General features: G+C 45.4%; 2 protein-coding genes across 2 annotated transcripts in view; one reads left to right on the top strand and one right to left on the bottom strand.

Annotated features, from left to right (window-relative positions):
- tecrb (trans-2,3-enoyl-CoA reductase b) overlaps positions 1 to 4,266 on the top strand; it is a gene marked incomplete at its 5' end in the record, with an annotated part of 13,793 nt that extends 9,527 nt beyond the window's left edge. Inside the window, 2 exons of the mRNA XM_080522962.1 lie at positions 635 to 723; positions 2,544 to 4,266. Of these exons, the coding sequence (XP_080379088.1) occupies positions 635 to 723; positions 2,544 to 2,717 (263 nt within the window). The 3' untranslated portion in view covers positions 2,718 to 4,266. The remainder of the gene's footprint in view (positions 1 to 634; positions 724 to 2,543) is intronic.
- A 128-nt stretch (positions 4,267 to 4,394) lies between these two features.
- Positions 4,395 to 18,916, bottom strand: ndufb7 (NADH:ubiquinone oxidoreductase subunit B7). Its single transcript, XM_080523722.1, has 3 exons — positions 18,688 to 18,916; positions 13,949 to 14,117; positions 4,395 to 4,560 (listed from the first exon to the last, which is right to left on the bottom strand). Exons 1-3 carry the CDS (start codon positions 18,797 to 18,799, stop codon positions 4,479 to 4,481), a joined length of 363 nt encoding a protein of 120 aa, XP_080379848.1. The 5' UTR covers positions 18,800 to 18,916; the 3' UTR covers positions 4,395 to 4,478.
- Between the last annotated feature and the right edge of the window lie 124 nt (positions 18,917 to 19,040).

Consider the following 19,040-nt stretch of genomic DNA (forward strand, 5'->3'; position numbering starts at 1 on the left):
AACTCCTGAGGCATTTATCAATTATATTCTTCAATAATCAATGGGTATAGATCATTAATTTCAAAGGCAGAACATGGATATACCAATTCCAGATTGACCCTATTTTTAAAGAGTTAGATCAATATTTAGCAACTTGTAGTCAGATGGTTCCTTACATTGAAAGTCGCTACTAACTTGAGCTAACTTCAGCCACCGCTAACTACAAAACAATAGGAGTGATGGGGGAAGAAATCAAAAAAAGTTTGACGTTTGTGGCCACGATCTCCTCAAAGTAACTACTAGTTACAGTGTACGACCCCCCCCCCCCCCCTAAGCAAAAACTCCCCAGAGCCCTGCCCGAATGCATGAAAAAACTAAACAAACATTAACCTTCACTTGTGACTAACACACACACACACAATACCAGTGGCATTAAATATAAGTTATAAATATAGCATGCCCCCCCCCCCTTAAATAACAATCAGTGCCATAGTCAGCTATAAGTAGACAACCATTGGACTAACCACTAACTTTAACAACCAATCACATGGCTCCCTTCTCTCCCTCCTTTCTTTCTTCCTCTCTCTTCCCTCCCCCCTCCATTCTCTCTTCCCTCCCTTCTCTCTTCCTCTGCTTCTCTCTTCCTCCTTTCCAGGATCAAAGACCAGGAAGATTCCGTACCCGACGAAGAACCCCTTCACCTGGATCTTCCTGCTGGTCTCCTGCCCCAACTACACCTACGAGGTGAGACCCTCCCTTAGAAGACCCCTAGACCTCCCTCTCCTCTCTCTCTAGTTAGACCCCTAGACCTCCCTCTCTCTCTCTGGTTAGACCCCTAGACCTCCCTCTCTCTCTCTGGTTAGACCTCTAGACCTCCCTCTAGTTAGACCTCTAGACTTCCCTCTAGTTAGACCTCTAGACCTCCCTCTAGTTAGACCTCTAGACCTCCCTCTAGTTAGACCTCTAGATCTCCCTCTAGTTAGACCTCTAGACCTCCCTCTCCTTTCTCTCTAGTTAGACCCCTAGACCTCCCTCTCTCTCTCTGGTTAGACCTCTAGACCTCCCTCTAGTTAGACCTCTAGACCTCCCTCTCTCTCTCTGGTTAGACCTCTAGACCTCCCTCTGGTTAGACCTCTAGACCTCCCTCTAGTTAGACCTCTAGACCTCCCTCTAGTTAGACCTCTAGACCTCCCTCTAGTTAGACCTCTAGACCTCCCTCTAGTTAGACCTCTAGACCTCCCTCTAGTTAGACCTCTAGACCTCCCTCTAGTTAGACCTCTAGACCTCCCTCTCCTTTCTCTCTAGTTAGAACCCTAGACCTCCCTCTAGTTAGAGCTCTAGACCTCCCTCTCCTTTCTCTCTAGTTAGAACCCTAGACCTCCCTCTAGTTAGACCTCCCTCTCCTTTCTCTCTAGTTAGACCTCTAGACCTCCCTCTAGTTAGACCTCTAGACCTCCCTCTGGTTAGACCTCTAGACCTCCCTCTCCTCTCCCTCTAGTTAGACCTCTAGACCTCCCTCTCCTCTCCCTCTAGTTAGACCTCTAGACCTCCCTCTAGTTAGACCTCTAGACCTCCCTCTAGTTACGCCGCTTGCACACAGGGCCATTGCGTTGCGTTGCGTCGCGTCGTTCTGGCGCAACCTGGTGGGATGGACTTGACGTACTTCAACGTGCGATGCAGAAAGCTACATCTACTCGTGTTGCTAGCGAAGTTTCCCACAGAAGTGGGGAAAAAAATGTCAGATCAGATATATAAACGGGTTATTTTGATAAACTGGACACATTTTGTGAATATATATATGGTTACTTTCTCGCCTGAAAACATATAAAAACTTCATAAAATGACATTAACACTTGTAGAGCCAAATTACAGATTTTAGCCAATGGCGGCCAAAATTGAGGATTTAAAATCTGAGGCGAGAGCTCCGTGCAAGAAACTACTTCCGGTTGTTTTGACGGATCCAACGCAACGCAAAAGCTGACATTTTTTGACTGATTGCCGCACCCTGACGGTCAAGAAACGCAATGCAGAGCAACGCAACTGATCAACGCAACGGCCCCATTGAGATGAATGACTTCCGGTGCAACGCAACGCAACGGCCCTGTGTGCAAGCGGCGTTAGACCTCTAGACCTCCCTCTCCTTTCTCTCTAGTTAGACCTCCCTCTAGTTAGACCTCTAGACCTCCCTCTAGTTAGACCTCTAGACCTCCCTCTAGTTAGACCTCTAGACCTCCCTCTAGTTAGACCTCTAGACCTCCCTCTCCTTTCTCTCTGGTTAGACCTCTAGACCTCCCTCTCCTTTCTCTCTAGTTAGACCTCTAGACCTCCCTCTTTCTCTCTAGCAATAATGCTGCCCTCTGCTGGTGTGTGTGTGTGTCACCTCTCTCTTCCATCGCTGGGTTGCCTCATGGGAAAAGGGAAATTCAGTTGGCTGAAACAGCATCCGCTTATAAAAATAAAAAACATACAAAAACAAAAATTGTATATACACGTCATGACAGCCACGTGTGTAACACCCCTCTCTCTCTTTCTCCCTCCCCCCCCCCCCCCCTCCCCTCCTGTAGCTGGGGTCCTGGCTGGGCTTCACGGTGATGACCCAGTGCGTGCCCGTGGCCTTCTTCACCCTGGTGGGCTTCATCCAGATGACGGTCTGGGCCAAGGGCAAGCACCGCTCCTACCTGAAGGAGTTCCGCGACTACCCCCCCGTGCGCTCCCCCATCCTGCCCTTCATCCTGTAAAAGGAGAGAGAGAGAGAGAGAGAGAGAGAGAGAGAGGAAGGAGGAAGGAGGAAGGATACACCCCCTCCACCTCAAAGCCCAATCTATCCCAATCTACTTGACACTGGTTTGGGATGTCCTAGAACAAACCCGCCCCCGCCCCCCCCCCCACCCCTCCTCTCTGTGTTTTTAAGGAGACTGTCCCTGTTCTACTCAACCCCCACTCTGACGTATCTGCTAACAATGGTTCTGAACCCGTTTTGATTGGCTAATGTTGTTGTTGTTGTTATTATTATTATCTGTATTAATCTTGAGCTTGTTTCGGATTGGTCACATCTACCAGCGGGGGTCCTGATCCCCTGGTTAGACGTGGAGGCCCTGTCTGAATACCCTTTAGGTGCGGCCTTGCTTGGTTCTGAACCCGTTTTTAAAAGGTCCCATATTATGAAAAGCTGACTTTTTCAGTGCTTGTGCACTTACACTTACATTTGAGTCTCTGCTGGGCCTACTAACACACAAACTGTGATATAAGACAACCCAGTCAGTTTTTTTGGTGGGCTGCCTATTTCAGAAAACATGTTTCTATTCAAACCTATTTCAACAAGCCATTCAGATTTGCCGCCCATCCTATCGAAAGTGGGGTCTCAGTAGAACTATAAACAAGTCTGAACTTGTTGAGAGTATAATATGCAGGGTTCCCACAGGTCCATGAAAGTTTGTGAATTTGAGAAAAAGAAATCAAGGTCTTAAAAGTTTTTGAAAGTAGACATGGGTCATTGAAAGTGCTTGAATTCCCCTCTCTCAAAAAAAATAATATATATATATTCATTTTTTTTTTACTTAGCTCGTCAACTAGTAAATAAGTCTGTATTGCTTAACTTAACACATATTTCAAAATATATTGTTTTGCTTTGCTGTGGTAGAGAAGGCAAGAGACCATCTAGTGTTCACACATTCAAGCCTCTCTTTTTAATTGTTGTCTGTGAGCGGATAGTTCCTATTATATACATTCTCATCTAGATCTGTCTCAAACTATGCCGTGTTGGGTCCTTGAATTTGAGGGAATTGAGTCTTGAAAGTTCTTGAAAGGTGCTTGAATGTGATGTTTCAGAAGGTGTGGGAACCCTGGATATGGGACCTTTTAAAGTAGTTGAACAGGCCTCCAAGGCTGGTCACGTCTCGTGTTGATTAAAACACCCTGGAGAGAAGCGTTCTCCCCAGGTACTGGTGTTGTGTAACCTGGGGGGTATTCCATCGACGTCGCTAAAGGAAAATCTAGGCTTATCTTTTTCGCGAGACTTACCAAATAAGCCTGGATTTTTCCTTTAGCGACGTTGATGGAATACCCGCCTGGCGATGTCTGCTCTGGGTTCAATTGTTGACGTGTTCAAGAAACTTTTTATTTTATTTTTTAACTAAAATATTGATGTGACGTATAATGCAAAACCCCTGAATCAGAAATCAGAATCATGCAGACATGACAAGCTATTGGTTGTTCTTGATGTTGGAACTTTCATTTTTGCTGATAATGGTAATTTATTATAAATAACAATAAAAAAAATAAAAAAGATTAACCAAATCATGTTGTCTTGTTCGTTTCCCCCCCCCACCCACACCCACACACACACACACACACACACACACACACACACACACACACACACACACAGAGAGACATGGCGCAGGGCTATAATGGAGCTCAAACAGTAATATTTATTGTGGAGAGCAGCAGGTATGTACACAGGGGAGGAGGGGTCGGAGGGTCCGTGGTGGTGGGGGTCTTCATGCAGCCTGGGCCTCCACCCTGGTCTTCCTCTGCTGCAGCCTCCGCTCCCTCTCGTACTCCTTCATGCGCATCACGTAGCTGCAGGCAGGAGACACAGGCAGGCTGGTTAGCAGAGGGAGAGGAAAACCTCCTTCCATGAGACACAGCAGCGCGTTGGTGTCACGTTCTAATTGGTCCTCATGTCAACCACTGTGCTGCCCTTTAGTTCATTCATTAGCAAGCTTCCAACAGGAGGAACCAGTTCAATGAATGACACTGAAATATGACTAACAATGTGTATGGTCACTATAAAGTGAGTTAACCGCCATACCAAGGGTTAACTAGGGGGCTAGGAGGCTAGGGGGCTAGGAGATTAGGGGGCTAGGAAGCTAGGAACTAGGAGGCTAGGGGGCTAGGAGGCTAGGGAGCTAGGGGGCTAGGAGACTAGGGGGCTAGGGAGCTAGGAGATTAGGGGGCTAGGAGATTAGGGGGCTAGAAGACTAGGGGGCTAGGAAGCTAGGAGGCTAGGAGACTAGGGGGCTAGGATGCGAGGGGGCTAGGGAGCTAGGAGATTAGGGGGCTAGGAGATTAGGGGGCTAGGAGGCTAGGGGTCTAGGAGACTAGGAGGCTAGGGGACTAGGAGGCTAGGGGGCTGGGGGGCTAGGGAGCTAGGAGGCTAGGGGACTAGGAGAGTAGAAGGCTAGGAGACTAGGGGCCTCATTTAGAACGTGCTTAGATCAAATTTTGATCTTACCCGTGTCGTACGTAGAAAACCACGTCAACAATCGTAGCTCGACGTCGAGTATTCATTTGCTTACGCACATTACCTACTGGTTATGCGGAGTTATTACAGGCATGTGAGCCGCACTGGAAAAACGTTGCCTACTGTAATTCATGCGAAGTTTAAGTGGCTCGTAATAAAATTAACGATGTTGTTATCTGCCGAGAAAATGAGTTTGATTCAAGATTTAAAGGGAACTTTAAAGGGAACTTATGTTTAAGACTGTATTTCAGTCTTCCTTTATATCCCTCCGGAGCTGCCTATCTCCCCTTCAACATGCCTAGTGCGTTCCACAACGGACCTTTCCCGGCCACACGCTAAATTATACTGGAGTTTCTCCGGTGTCTGGGAGTTCGCAAAGGGAGTTCGCAATCATGTTTTCAATGTCACCCTGATAAGAATAAGACCATTATATTATTACAGTATAAGCAGCACTCGAGTTGAGCCGGGATGAAAACAGTCAAAATCGTCCCCCTTTTAAAACTGCCCTCCCCTCTTTCCATACGTTATGTCATTTATCAATGAACGTGGTATTACTGCTATTTCAAGGTGCGAGGGGGCACGCACACATGCAATGACATTTTTACTGACACTGAAGTCACTGACGCTGAGGGGATACTAAAATTGTCCTCATATGATAAAATCCACCATCCCCCTGATTTTCTTTTACAACTTGAGTAGCCTACTGAGTATAAGCATTTCATTTGCCTGGTTGGTTGTCATGATCAAACGTTACAAACGCAACTTACCGAGAAGCCACTCTTCTCTGCCCTCTCCCGCTTCCAGACGAACGCCTACCCTATATTATAGCACTTGTCTTAATTCAGCCGCTATAATTGAGCCTCTATCACAGGGCGTTAATACAAACCTCATTCACCTGCGTTCAATTCCAAGTATATTTGGTATTTATAGAAGGAAGCACGTACGCAACTTTAAACCATCTCAGCCCGTTTTATAAATAATGCTCACGTCCGTTTAGAAAAATGTGCTTACGTGAAAGTCAAAGATGACGTTCAAGTACTTTTTTATAAATGAGGCCCTAGGAGGCTCAAACTTTCGTAATATGAAAAAAAAGAAGCTTTTTGGTCACTTGTGTGACTTGAGAATTGCTGACATGCAGCCCTTTTCACCAGACCGCGTTACATATCCATACACCGACAAACTGATGCACTCACTGCAATGTAAGTCGCATTGGAAAAGAAAACACCAGCTAAATGGATATACAGCACACAGAACATACACAGCCTTTAAGACTTTCCGTTCAAACAGAGGAATTTATGGAACCCGTGCAGAGTTCATCTCGCATTTCCCCCGTTGACGTAACGAACTGAAAGCGGCAAGTCACAGGCACTTAACGTTACATATTTTAAGGCTGATCTGTGCATGATAGTGCTGCATTTTGACATAATTCTTAGCGCATTTCCCCCCCGTTGAGCTGTATAGCGGCACCTATTACAGTGAAGTGCTCTTATGACACGTAACTCCTCCTACAGTCCCGGGTCGCTCCGGGTCTGTTGTGTATAATGGAGAAGCGTTTCTGAAAGTACGGCACGGGTAGGATACAAATGCGGCCCCGTTCGGGTCGGGTCAGCCCGGTAGTGGAAAAGCGCCATTACTGAGCCGTCCGGACTACAGCCAGGACACAGGACAGCCTCCGTAGCGCGGCGCTGTGTCTGTATCCACTAGGGCTGCAACAACGAATCGATTAAATCGATAATAATCGATAACGAAATTCGTTGGCGACGAATGCCATTATCGATTCGTCTTTGGTTTTTTTTTTCCGGTTTTTTTTCGGGTTTTGTTTCCATAACAAACCTACTTCCTGTTGACGCACGCCACGCTGTCTTGCGGTCGGTGTAGGCATCGCGAATCATAGCGAATCATAGCGCTACCTATGGCCGGAAAGGGCAGAACCTATGACCGGAACCGGAAAAGTGGGAAATCCGGTACCTACACCGGCGCGGCGGCTACATTTAAATCATGCTACTCAAAAGCCTTGAGAGTGAAGCTGTCTGCTGTCTGCTGTCAGGACATGCTAGTGAGTTAGCTAGCAGGGTTAGCTCGCTGCTGCCGCTAGCTGACTGTCACTACGCTGCTCGTCCAGCTGTAGTCTGCGTAGCTGTGCTGAGAACCAGAGCACTAACTATGTTTCTATAGAGGAGGGTTACACTAACTATGTTTCTATAGAGGAGGGTTACACTAACTATGTTTCTATAGAGGAGGGTTACACTAACTATGTTTCTATAGAGGAGGGTTACAGCTAACTTCCTATTGTTTTATTATATAAGTCCTGCTGGGCTCAGCCCTTCCATGGTCTCCTGCTCTCCATGCAAATGCGTTAGTGTGAGTTCTGGCGAAGTGTCAGCTAAATGACTGTAATGTAATGCGATAGCCAGTGAGTGTTTGCTCGCATTCATGAATTCAATATTGCATGACAAGTGTATTTAGCTAGCTGGCTAACGTCAGTGGTAGAGCAGAGGTGATAAGCTAAAGGCTAGCTAGTGGTAGCCTACCAAGCTACCCGTGAGTTAGAGTGAGGCACTGACTGTCGCCTAGCCTATTGTATGGAGTGAGAGGACACATTGCATTGTTTTGGAGCATATCTGTTATATAAAAACATTAGTGTCTTGTCTGTAGCCTATTGCACTTTGGGTTACTGACCTTTACATGCATGTACAATGTACAAACAATGCATGTATTGAGCTAGAGTTCAACTACTTTATTGAAACAATCTACCGCCATAGTCCATGGCCTGTTGTTAAACCTATTTGATGTAGCAAAGCCTTTTTTATTTATATTATTTTTTATTAACACTTATTCATTTTGCACATGTATATGTATAGGCCTGGCTGATTTAGAAAACATAAAATAAAATTAGCAAAATAAATCGAAAAAAAATAATAATCTTTGTTTAAAATCTTTCCCCCCTGCTTTTTTGCAGCCGATTAATCGATAAAATAATCGGCAGATTAATCGATTATCAAAATAATCGTTAGTTGCAGCCCTAGTATCCACACAGCGTCTCTGAGTAGGACTGCTGCTCTGCTACGATCACTCTGCAGATCATAATGACAGGGTTCCTACGAGTTTCAACAAGTCAAATTTAAGACCCTTTTAGACCCTTTTTAGACCTCTTTGAATAGAATTTTAGATCTATTCGCGACACCGTGTGATAGCTTTTTTGTCATCCTCAAGGTGATGAATTTCGCTGCCATACAGACAAAAAAGGAAGCTAATTGGCATTTTTTTGGTTCCAGCTTGATTAATTTCCGCGTAAGTAAATTATTTCCTTGCAGGATCTAATTTTTAAGACCTCGTTTTTAGACCGAATAAGGCCTTTTTCGGCCTTGTAAATTTGATTGCTGGATTTGAGACTTAACGGCTTTTTAAGACCAGCGCGGGAACCCTGTAATGAACAAGGCTACATGGACAGGCGGAGGAACTGACCCTGGACCAGACGCAGTGTGACGACGCCCAGGTGTCACTGACGGCAGTCAGGCTGTGCAGGAGATGACTGTGTCGTACTGACTAAAGTAACAAGTAAGTAAGTAGCCTTGAGAAGCGATGGTTCTGGAGCCTAACGGCCCTTAGGGGGCAGGAGCCTCCTGTTTCTGTAGCGTGAGGCGGCTTGATGTACAAGTACACCCCCTGGACATGACGCTGGTATGTCTCAGGGTCTTACCCCCCCTCCCCCCCCAATCCAACCCTTAATGCTGAGAGCCAAGCAGGTAGGGGTGTAACGTAGGGATGCTCCGATCTGGATTTTTGGGGCCGATACCGATCACCGATTTTTTTCCTCAAGATCAACCGATACCGATACCGATTTTTTTTTAAATACATAACTGTAGGCCTACTGACTGGATAGCCTACATATTTTTTGCTTTTTAGACAAAAGTTTTGATCCATTAGGCACCAAGCAAACGCAGACCCATTTTTATGGCATAGTAAAGGTCTGGCCTATCACCCAGGGTTAGGGTTAGGGTTAGAAGCCCAAGTCAGTCGATATGGCTGTATAAAAGACATCATAAACGTGGCCTTCATGGTTTACATACTGTTACGTCCTCCTATGTTTTCTGTTCAGTTATCTGCCTTCCCCAGGAAAAAAAAAAAAAACGTTTTTTTGCGATCGGCCATTTTTGCCGATCACCGATCGAGTCATTTGGAGTGAAATCGGCCGATTTAAATCGGTGGCCGATAAATCGGAGCATCCCTAGTGTAACGGATCACGGATAATCTGTGATCCGTAGGGATAGCCCCCCACGGTTCGGCAAGCATGTGTACCGCGGATCAATTGCAAAATGTAACCAAGTAATAATATTACTTAATATTAGTTAATATCCCTTGTAAATCACAATGTAGAGTTGCCATGAAAAGATAGACGCGACAGTTGCGTGCTTTGTTTTACTCTAAAGCGCAATGATAGGTTGATAATGGAAGAAAAAAATCCAGAACAAGGCTGCGTTCGTAAATTCGCTCTTGTCCAATCAAATTACTTGGTCCCTTTATGACGTCGGACCCAGTGTGCTCTCCGGCGCTCTCAGAGCAAATTTACAAACGCAGCCCGTCATGGCGAGTCCTGCTAATGTTGGCGACAGAGAAGAACTCGAAATGCCTCCCTCGTCATTTAAATCCCATGTATGGGAGCACTTTGGCTTCTCTGTCAATTATAACAATGACGGACAAAGTGTGGTTGATAACAAAGTTACGGTGTTTAAGCGTTGTGCAACGAGAAAGTCGTACGAGCATGGCCACACATTTGCCGTGACTTCACCCTGGTGTGTTGACGGGAGGCACGAAAAAGGCAGCTTGACAACTTCTGATAATGTAGCCAATTTTTTCATACCATGTTTAACCTCATCTTATCCACCTAATTTTTCTGGTTTTCTGCTCGAAATGACATGCCCACAGTGAATATAGAATATCTCCACAATCACAAGGGCCTTCATAATGATCTTGTTATCAAATGAAAGCTAACACCTGTGGGGTGGCTGTAGAAGTGTTAGAATCAAAATCTATGTTACTGTGTCAGAGTAAATAGAGCTAGAACATTATAAAACATCTCAAATTCAGTCTCCGCCTAAAAAACCCCCAGCTTTTACAGTGAATATCACCTTGGAAACCTGATAACGAAGCCCAAATCATCTAGGAATCAGTACTCCAGGGTCTTATTAGTACTTGTGCCAAAGTCGATGCTAGTAATGTGAGCAAATGCAACTTTGTACCTGTTTTAGTACAGGTATGTTTAGGCGGACACCTATATGTTTAGGCCATTTGGAGATATGTTGGCACCATCTTTGACCTTTGACCTTTCTCATGTATTAGATTTCTTTTTTGGGGGGGGGATTTTTTTGGGTTGGCCGACCAATGGTATGGAAATTCGGCGTTGAAACCGGACATGACACATTCTCCAGTTGGAGAAAACTGGATGTGACTTAGGCCGTGTTTACCGTCTCGGGAAAAAAATGGTGGCATCGTATAGCATGCAAAGTTGTGAAAAAAATGTGATATTGATGAAGAGAATTGATCGAGGTAAACTCTTTATATCACTTCGGATCCCCATGGGGGTCCGTTGGCTCCTAGTAAGGTTTCACTTTATTATTTAGTTAAAAGTGGCATAAAACATGTTTATTTGTCTGCTTTAAAGAGCCCAGTGATTCACTGCTGCAACCAGGTGCCTCCTCCCTCTCTCCTACTGCATCATTTAAGTTGAATGTGTGTTTCTGTTTAATATGTAGCCTAATGTTTTGAGTGTAGAATATGTATGGGCATTCAAGATGTCAAAACTGGTATATATATATATATATATATATATATATATATATATATATATATATATATATATATATATATATATACATACACACACACACATATATATACCAGTTTTGACATCTTGAATGTTGTTGGGTTTTACACAGTAAAAGTGGTGTTTTTACAGAATTCGAGGAAAAAGCTTTTTATTTTTATTTTTATGTTTTGTGTTGATCCGAAAAATGATCCGATCCGTGACTCAAAAACCGTGACACGATCCGATCCGTGAGTTAGGTGATCCGTTACACCCCTACAAGCAGGGAGGCATCGGGTACCAGTTTTATAGTCTTTGGTTTGACACGGCCGGGGATCAGACTCACGACCTCCCGATCTCAGGGCGGACACTCTAACCACTGAGCTGGGGCCCATTCCACGAAGGTGAATTATCTTCTAATCCTTGATAAAGTTCTAATCGGCGATAATGTTCGGTGCCATCAATGTGGCTCAAATAATTCGCTGTTTGGTTGCTATGCAACATATCCTTCTGAGTCAGATATAATTAGCCTGGTCCCGAGCAGACTTACAGGCTGGCTAAGGTAATGCGTGCGTCAAAAAGGCTCACAGGCGGAAACTACATCCCGAACGACAGTTCCTCAAGTGTCTTTTAGGAAATATTAGTTCCCACTTCACACGAGATAGATAGATAGATAGTTTGACTGTGTGATAGATAGATAATTTGATATTTTGAAAGTGTGATCGATCGATAGATAGTTTGATGTGTGATAGATAACTTGATATTTTGAAAGTGTGATAGATAGATCGATAGATAAATAAATTAAAAAGTGTAAAAAAATAAATAAAATAAATAGGTATCTTTATTAACTTGCATTGCTTTTGTTACAGCGGTCTGGCTGGCGCAGTGGTTAAGGGAACCAGCTAGAGTTCCAAAGGTTGCGAGTTCGAGCAAAGGCTTCAAACACCATTGTAATCGTGTCAGTTCTTGTAAATTAGCCTGCACCATAATTTTATAGCCTACATACTTTTTTAGATGAGATTTTAGATTAGATTCAGACAACGAAATGCAGTAAAAAGTGCGTCTGAAGAGGGATTTGAACCATCGATTTAAAATGACGATTAAATACGGTTAAAAGCGGTCGATACCACTAGGCCATTGTGACGATATGACGGCTTGTAGCCTGCTGCTGATATCACCACAGTAGTAAAATTTAATTTATTAAAATATGAACATATAACAATAACTGGGGCTAGTATGACCTACGCATTTAATCGATCAGCAATTTCTTGCCAAACCATTTCCCTCGCCTTGTTAATTGCGGCAGTATTGCACTATTTTACATCTTAATTTTCCGTCTTCATAAAGATCAATAATTCGGAATGCTGCGCAAATGTAGGACCCCTGCAGAGTGGAGTATCTTCATTTCGACAGATCGACTCTTCGGGGCTCTTTATGTCTGCGTGCACGCGCCCATATCGAGGATTTGTAAGCCGGTGTTCTGTGAACACTGATGACACAAGCCTGATCCTCGTTCGAGGAATCACCTGAGGCTTGAATTCCAATCCCGAGTTGCCTGATCGCCTGATTTATTTCAATCGCCGATATACTAATCCACTTTAGTGGAACGGCCCCCAGGTCAATATTACTATCATATTGACGAAACGGGTGCTTTACCCACAGCAACAGTGCAAACCTGCAGCAACAGTGCATAATAATTAAGCAATATCACACGAGAGGGAGTGCTGTTATACTGAAGATCAGCACGGCTGTGAATCGGTCGTAGGTACGAGGCCGCAGGCTTTTATACAACAGTTCTACAGCACCATTTATTAGTTAACAGTAATAAGCGACAGATTATGATTTGTTTGTTTATTTAATCATAAAAATAAACAGAAAAAAGTTCCGCAACTGAACTTCAAATGGACTGTTGCCTAGTAACCTGAACACAAACATGTAGTCTAATTAACGGTCATTTAGTAGAACACCTGTGCGGCGGAGTGATACATATAGTTAAAAGTCCCAGTGCTGTTATACTGTATATCGGCACTCATGGAATGCCTCTTGTCCAATCAAATTACTTAGTCGGAACTAACTTTAGTCGAGGGTCCGCGTCCTACGTGAGGCCAGGCCGGCCGAGGGTCGCATCGGAACGACACCAACACCCGCCGTTACGGGGGGCCGCTGCGACCTCGCGACAGAAACATAACTAAACTACTTTGTTCCGTCGTGCACTTGTCCTGTGTGTTGTGGTTGTGTGTCCCTGGTGGCTGAAACACTGTCATTCCCCCTCAGGCATCAATAAAGTACTCATCCATCCATCCTTCCATCCACCCACCCATCCATCTATCCATCGATTCATCCCTCCCTCCCTCCCTCCCTCTACTTACTCCTGGTGCTGGCAGCCCTCCCTCCCTCCCCCCCTCCCCCCCTCTACTTACTCCTGGTGCTGGCAGCCCTCCCTCCCTCCCTCCCTCCCCCCCTCCCTCCCTCTACTTACTCCTGGTGCTGGCAGCCCTCCCTCCCCCCCTCCCTCCCTCTACTTACTCCTGGTGCTGGCAGCCCTCCCTCCCTCCCTCCCTCCCTCTACTTACTCCTGGTGCTGGCAGCCCTCCCTCCCTCCCTCCCTCCCTCTACTTACTCCTGGTGCTGGCAGCCCTCCCTCCCCCCCTCCCTCCCTCTACTTACTCCTGGTGCTGGCAGCCCTCCCTCCCCCCCTCCCTCCCTCTACTTACTCCTGGTGCTGGCAGCCCTCCCTCCCTCCCTCCCTCCCTCCCTCTACTTACTCCTGGTGCTGGCAGCCCTCCCTCCCTCTACTTACTCCTGGTGCTGGCAGCCCTCCCTCCCTCCCTCCCTCTACTTACTCCTGGTGCTGGCAGCCCTCCCTCCCTCTACTTACTCCTGGTGCTGGCAGGCCTCCCTCCCTCCCTCCCTCTACTTACTCCTGGTGCTGGCAGCCGTCCCAGTCGTGCCTCTCGTGCTTGCAGGCCAGGAAGTTGGGCCAGTTGTCCCTCTTGCACTTCATCAGTGTGATGAGGTGGTGGGCGCAGTAGTCCCTCTGCTCCACTGGCAGCTGGGCCAGGTTCATCTGAGCCTGCGTGGCCACCATCTCTGATGGAGGAGAAATGGGGTGAATGGGTTAAGTGATATGACGTCAGGACAAAACATGTACAGCAGCCACCAGCCACATGGGGGGACAGTTAAGGTATAGCCTTGTAGAGATGGAGGGTCTTCAGTCTACGGCGGAAGATAGGGAGTGACACTGCAGTCCTGACAGCAGTGGGAAGCTCGTTGCATTTCTCCACCTTTCCCCCTGTTTACTTCCCCACATGAATTGAAAAGCATAGGGTTGGTCTACTCCAGTATGGGCTCTTACACCACAACATAATTAGGGATGCACGATATTATCGGCAGCGATATTTATCGGCCCGATAATGGGAAATTAATGTTTATCGGTATTTATCGGTTTTATAACATTTTAGCCGATATTTAACCGATAATATGAAGCCGGAAATATTTCTGCTTCCGGTTTCCGCGCTCATGCTGCTGCGCCTGCGTACAGGCACGCAGTGTATAGACGAGACGAGAGCGAAACATGAGAGCTTCCCCGGTGTGTCTGACATTCTTCACAGTTTCTGAGGCAGATAGTGCGTTTGTAATTTGCAACACATGTTCGACAAAAGTTCGGAGAGGAGGGCAAAGGTCTACGAGTTACAACACAACGAATCTCATAAGTCACCTTAAGATTCACCATTGCAAGCACGCTGTATGGAAGGAATATCAAGCACTAGTAGCCTAGTAGCCTAGCCGCGGAAAAAAAAGCTGCTGCCTATTGAACACGCATTTGAAAACTGCAGGAAGTTCACTCGAGACAGCTCAAAGGCTCAAGCAATCAATGAAAAAATTATGGAGTTGATGGCCCTCGACGACCAGCCTTTCTCTGTAGTAGAAGATAAAGGATTTCGCCAGCTAATTTCACATTTAGAGCCCCGGTATACACTCCCAAGCCGCCGCTATTTTGCAGACGTGTGCCTGCCTGCTCTGTATGATACAGTCGCCACACACATCCATAGTCTGATCGATACTAGCGTAAGCCAGATAAGTTTTACCACGGACATATGGACTTCTGACGTTAGTCCAGTCAGTATGCTTAGTTTGACGGCCCAGTGGCTGGATGAGGACTTCAATATGAAGAAGACACTGCTGCATGCGCAGGAGTTCTCCGGTTCGCATACTGCGACAGCCATCCGCGGGGCTTTTGAAACCATGTTTGGAGAAGGCTTAGGTGAGCCTTTTTTGTTTTCATAAAAGGAGGCCAGATCTTGGCTAAAAAAAGCATTGTGCACTGTCTATAACAGATTCTGTTTGTTAGAGGAAATAATAAATGAACATTTGAAGAGTCAGAAGTGTTCTCTTTGTTGTGTTAACAATAGTGATGTAAGTTAGATTTGGTGAGATCACTATGGAATATTAAATCATCAATCTTTGCTCACTACATAGCCTTTCTTACCTTCAGGTGTGCATGAACTACAGGTTATCAACTGTGAAATTATATCTGAATGGTCTTTATTGTCATTGATATAGTACAGGTACCAAAAAACAAAATTTGGGAGGGGGGGCTCCCCTGGTGCTAGGAAAGAAACATTTAAAAAAAAAATATCGGTTATCATATCCAGTGTTTCCTCCAGGAATTTTTCCATTCGTGGCGGATAGGTCTGTCCGCGCGCATAGCGCGTGCGTTTTTTTTCCGCGTACACGCGCATGAAACGCGCACGCGCGCTCAAAACAACGACCTAATTTCAAACTAGAGGGAGAGTGGCAAAAAAAAAAAAAAAAGCTACAAAAATCTTCCCAGAACCTGATTTGCACGACCAGCTGTCGCTGTAGGACACGTTCGATTGCAAAATTCATTTATCCTTTATGTTCCCAGTTGAGGGCGTGTAGCTGTCGTTAGTTGGCCTGCTTTTATTTAGTTATGCGTACGTTTGAGTTAGTCATCTCTAGGATTGTTGTTTGATATTAGCCTATACTTTCTCTTATCTGCATTTTGAGCAACTGTACAAGACCCAACAACACAACTCTGATACAGGACTAATGTTACCTAGCTGCTATAGCTAACCCAACCCTGCTACAAGACCCAACAACACAGCTCTGATACAGGACTAATGTTACCTAGCTGCTATAGCTAACCCTGCTACAAGACCCAACAACACGACTCTGATACAGGACTAATGTTACCTAGCTGCTATAGCTAACCCTGCTACAAGACCCAACAACACGACTCTGATACAGGACTAATGTTACCTAGCTGCTATAGCTAACCCTGCTACAAGACCCAACAACACGACTCTGATACAGGACTAATGTTACCTAGCTGCTATAGACCCATTTGTACTAAACAACTACAACGTTGTATTGGACACATTTTTTTCGAACTAATCCACAGACAGCAGTCTTATTAACGGGCCCCTGTGGTGCCAGGTGTGGAGGCGACCCAGCACAGGGGGGATATACACTATCAAGCCAAGCTCTACTGTCAATATTTGCGTGTGTGTGTGTGTGTTTTACTTTGAACGCAATTTCAATTGCAATGTCCCAAGTATTACCTACATCTCCTCTGTGGAAAACTCTAATCCCGACGCAGCAGTTATTGTGCTCGGCGATTTTAATCACACCAACCTGCACACCGAACTTCCCAATTACAAACAACAGGTGTCATGCCCCAGCAGAGGAGCTAACATACTAGACCACTGCTACGTTACAAACAACGAGGCTTACCGTTCGTTCCCGAGGGCACCGCTGGGAAGGTCCGACCATGCCATGCTGCTCCTCGTCCCGAAATATAGACAGAAACTCAAACCCGCTAAGTCCTGAACTGCCACTGATACTCTGAGAGGCTGTTTCGAGTGCACAAATTGGGACATTTTTGGTGCAGGTGCGAACAGCCTCGATGAACTCGCCCGCCATAAACGTTGTTAGCTTAATCCACCAACTAGCTCATAGCCACTGCTAGCTTCAGCAATGTTTGAAGTGTCTGGGACATCTTTTTTCTTTAAAAATCCATCCATCTGTCGCTGTTTTCGTTTAATTTTTCGAAGTTATTTAACGTGATATCTTATTTGTGCACCTAGCTAGCTAGATCAGCTTTTTGTATCTTTTAGATGGTACTACCGGTGACTTTTAGCCCGTTATTCGCGAGGAGAAAACACAGGCGCCCGAGCATTTCGGCAGGGATGGTTGAGTCTGCACGGTTCTCATGCCGGTTCACATTTAGACCAATCAGGAGTAGCCCTTTGTGTCACGTTGTCAACTGAATGTTTAATGTCATTAATCTGATTTTGGATCAGCGGTTAGAGAGAGATGGGCGTGGATTTAGGTGCACTTTTAGTCAACATCCATTATAGCGCTGATCTAGGATCAGATATATTTTAATCAGCTAAAATGTTCAGAGGTGGATTATAATTTTTTTATTTTTTATTTTTGAGAAATCGTGCACTTAGTGGACTGAATCAATTAGTGGCGGAGGAAATTCATTCGTGGCGGCCCGCCACCAATAAATGCATATAGAGGAAACACTGATATCGGTTATCGGCCACGAGAAGCGGGTAAACATCGGTATCGGTATCGGTTGGGAAAAATGCATATCGTGCATCCCTAAACAATAATAAGTTTTGCCTGGTGAATCTGTCAATCTTACCAGCCACTTTAGGAGACAGCCAACAAAGGTACATGAATTCTACACTTTACGTTACATTTTTGGCATTTATCAGACGCCTTTATCCATAGCGACTTACAGCAACGTTTGACTAAGTAAGTGAATCATCTATCCACCATAGCAGGAAAGAGTCATCTATGCTCAGGCCTGGGGCCATTGGCAATCTTCGTGCTAGAAGGATGTTTTGTTTTGGCCTGTTGTTGCCACGTATTCATACCCCCCCCATCTCTGTCTGGTTTATATATGTTGATATTGTGTCAATATTATATTGACAGTGAATATCAAAATTTATAATATAGGTCAGTCACCGATGGGGCATAGATACCTTTGCTATTTTAACAAACACTTGTGTGGAGTGTTGAGGGGGCAACAGTCTAGGAATATGTGTTAATGGGAACTAGACACCAAATCACATCAGTTCTCATCACAGAAGCGGAGAAAGCTGATAACTGTAGGTGGGAACTGATGGAGCACCCAACACCCAAAACAACCAGCTGAAAACAAGCCAGATGTCTAAGCCAGCTGGTAACATGGCAGCTTGTTAGCTAGCTAGTAGGCTGTCCAGTCCACCGAATGACATGCATGGCAACCATGAACAATTAGTCTACACAAACACGTTTAAGGCATCATCTATACTGTCACAACAAACACACACACACACACACACACACACACACACACAGTTATGGTATCGTACTGTCACAACACACACACACACACACACACACACACACACACACACACAGTTATGGTATCGTACTGTCACAACACACACACACACTCACACTCACACACACACACACACACACACACACACTTGTCCTAAAACCAACCTCTCTCTCTCTCTCGTCACACACCTCTCTCTTTCCTCTCATATAACAGGTAGACAGGTAGACAGACAGACAGATAGACAGGTAGACAGACAGACAGATAGATAGACAGGTAGACAGACAGACAGGTACACACCTCTCTCTTTCCTCTCATCGAAGCCGAACTCGGGGTCGAACTGAGCCGGGTTGTTCGGGTCGGGCTCCGTGTCCGTCTCGGTGACGTACCGCCGGGCGAGGTGAGCTCCCATGACGTTACCGGTATTGACACTTCTACTACAACACTAAACAGAACTAGCTATGGTATCTGATACTGAGACTCTGCGGCCGAGCTGATTCACATTCGGTCACCTCCACAAGCTCCAGTGGGTGACTTCCGTTCTGTGACGGAAATCAATAAGTCGGAACAGTCCTACGGTGACACACGTCCCCCCCGGGTACAGCGTTACGAGTGCATTGGTTCCGCGTCTTTGACTTTGCCAAGACGGCTGG

The sequence above is a fragment of the Nansenia antarctica genome (genome assembly GCF_963989245.1).
Source record: "Nansenia antarctica genome assembly, chromosome: 2".
Classification (NCBI taxonomy): Eukaryota; Metazoa; Chordata; class Actinopteri; order Argentiniformes; family Microstomatidae; genus Nansenia; species Nansenia antarctica.

Excerpts from the sequence above, each read along its gene's own strand:
- ndufb7 (XM_080523722.1), bottom strand. The coding sequence starts at position 18,799 with ATGGGAGCTCACCTCGCCCGGCGGTACGTCACCGAGACGGACACGGAG. Across the intron at positions 14,118-18,687 it reads CGATGAGAGGAAAGAGAGAG|AGATGGTGGCCACGCAGGCT; the intron begins GTGTGTACCTGT and ends CTCCTCCATCAG. Across the intron at positions 4,561-13,948 it reads GACGGCTGCCAGCACCAGGA|CTACGTGATGCGCATGAAGG; the intron begins GTAAGTAGAGGG and ends TCCTGCCTGCAG.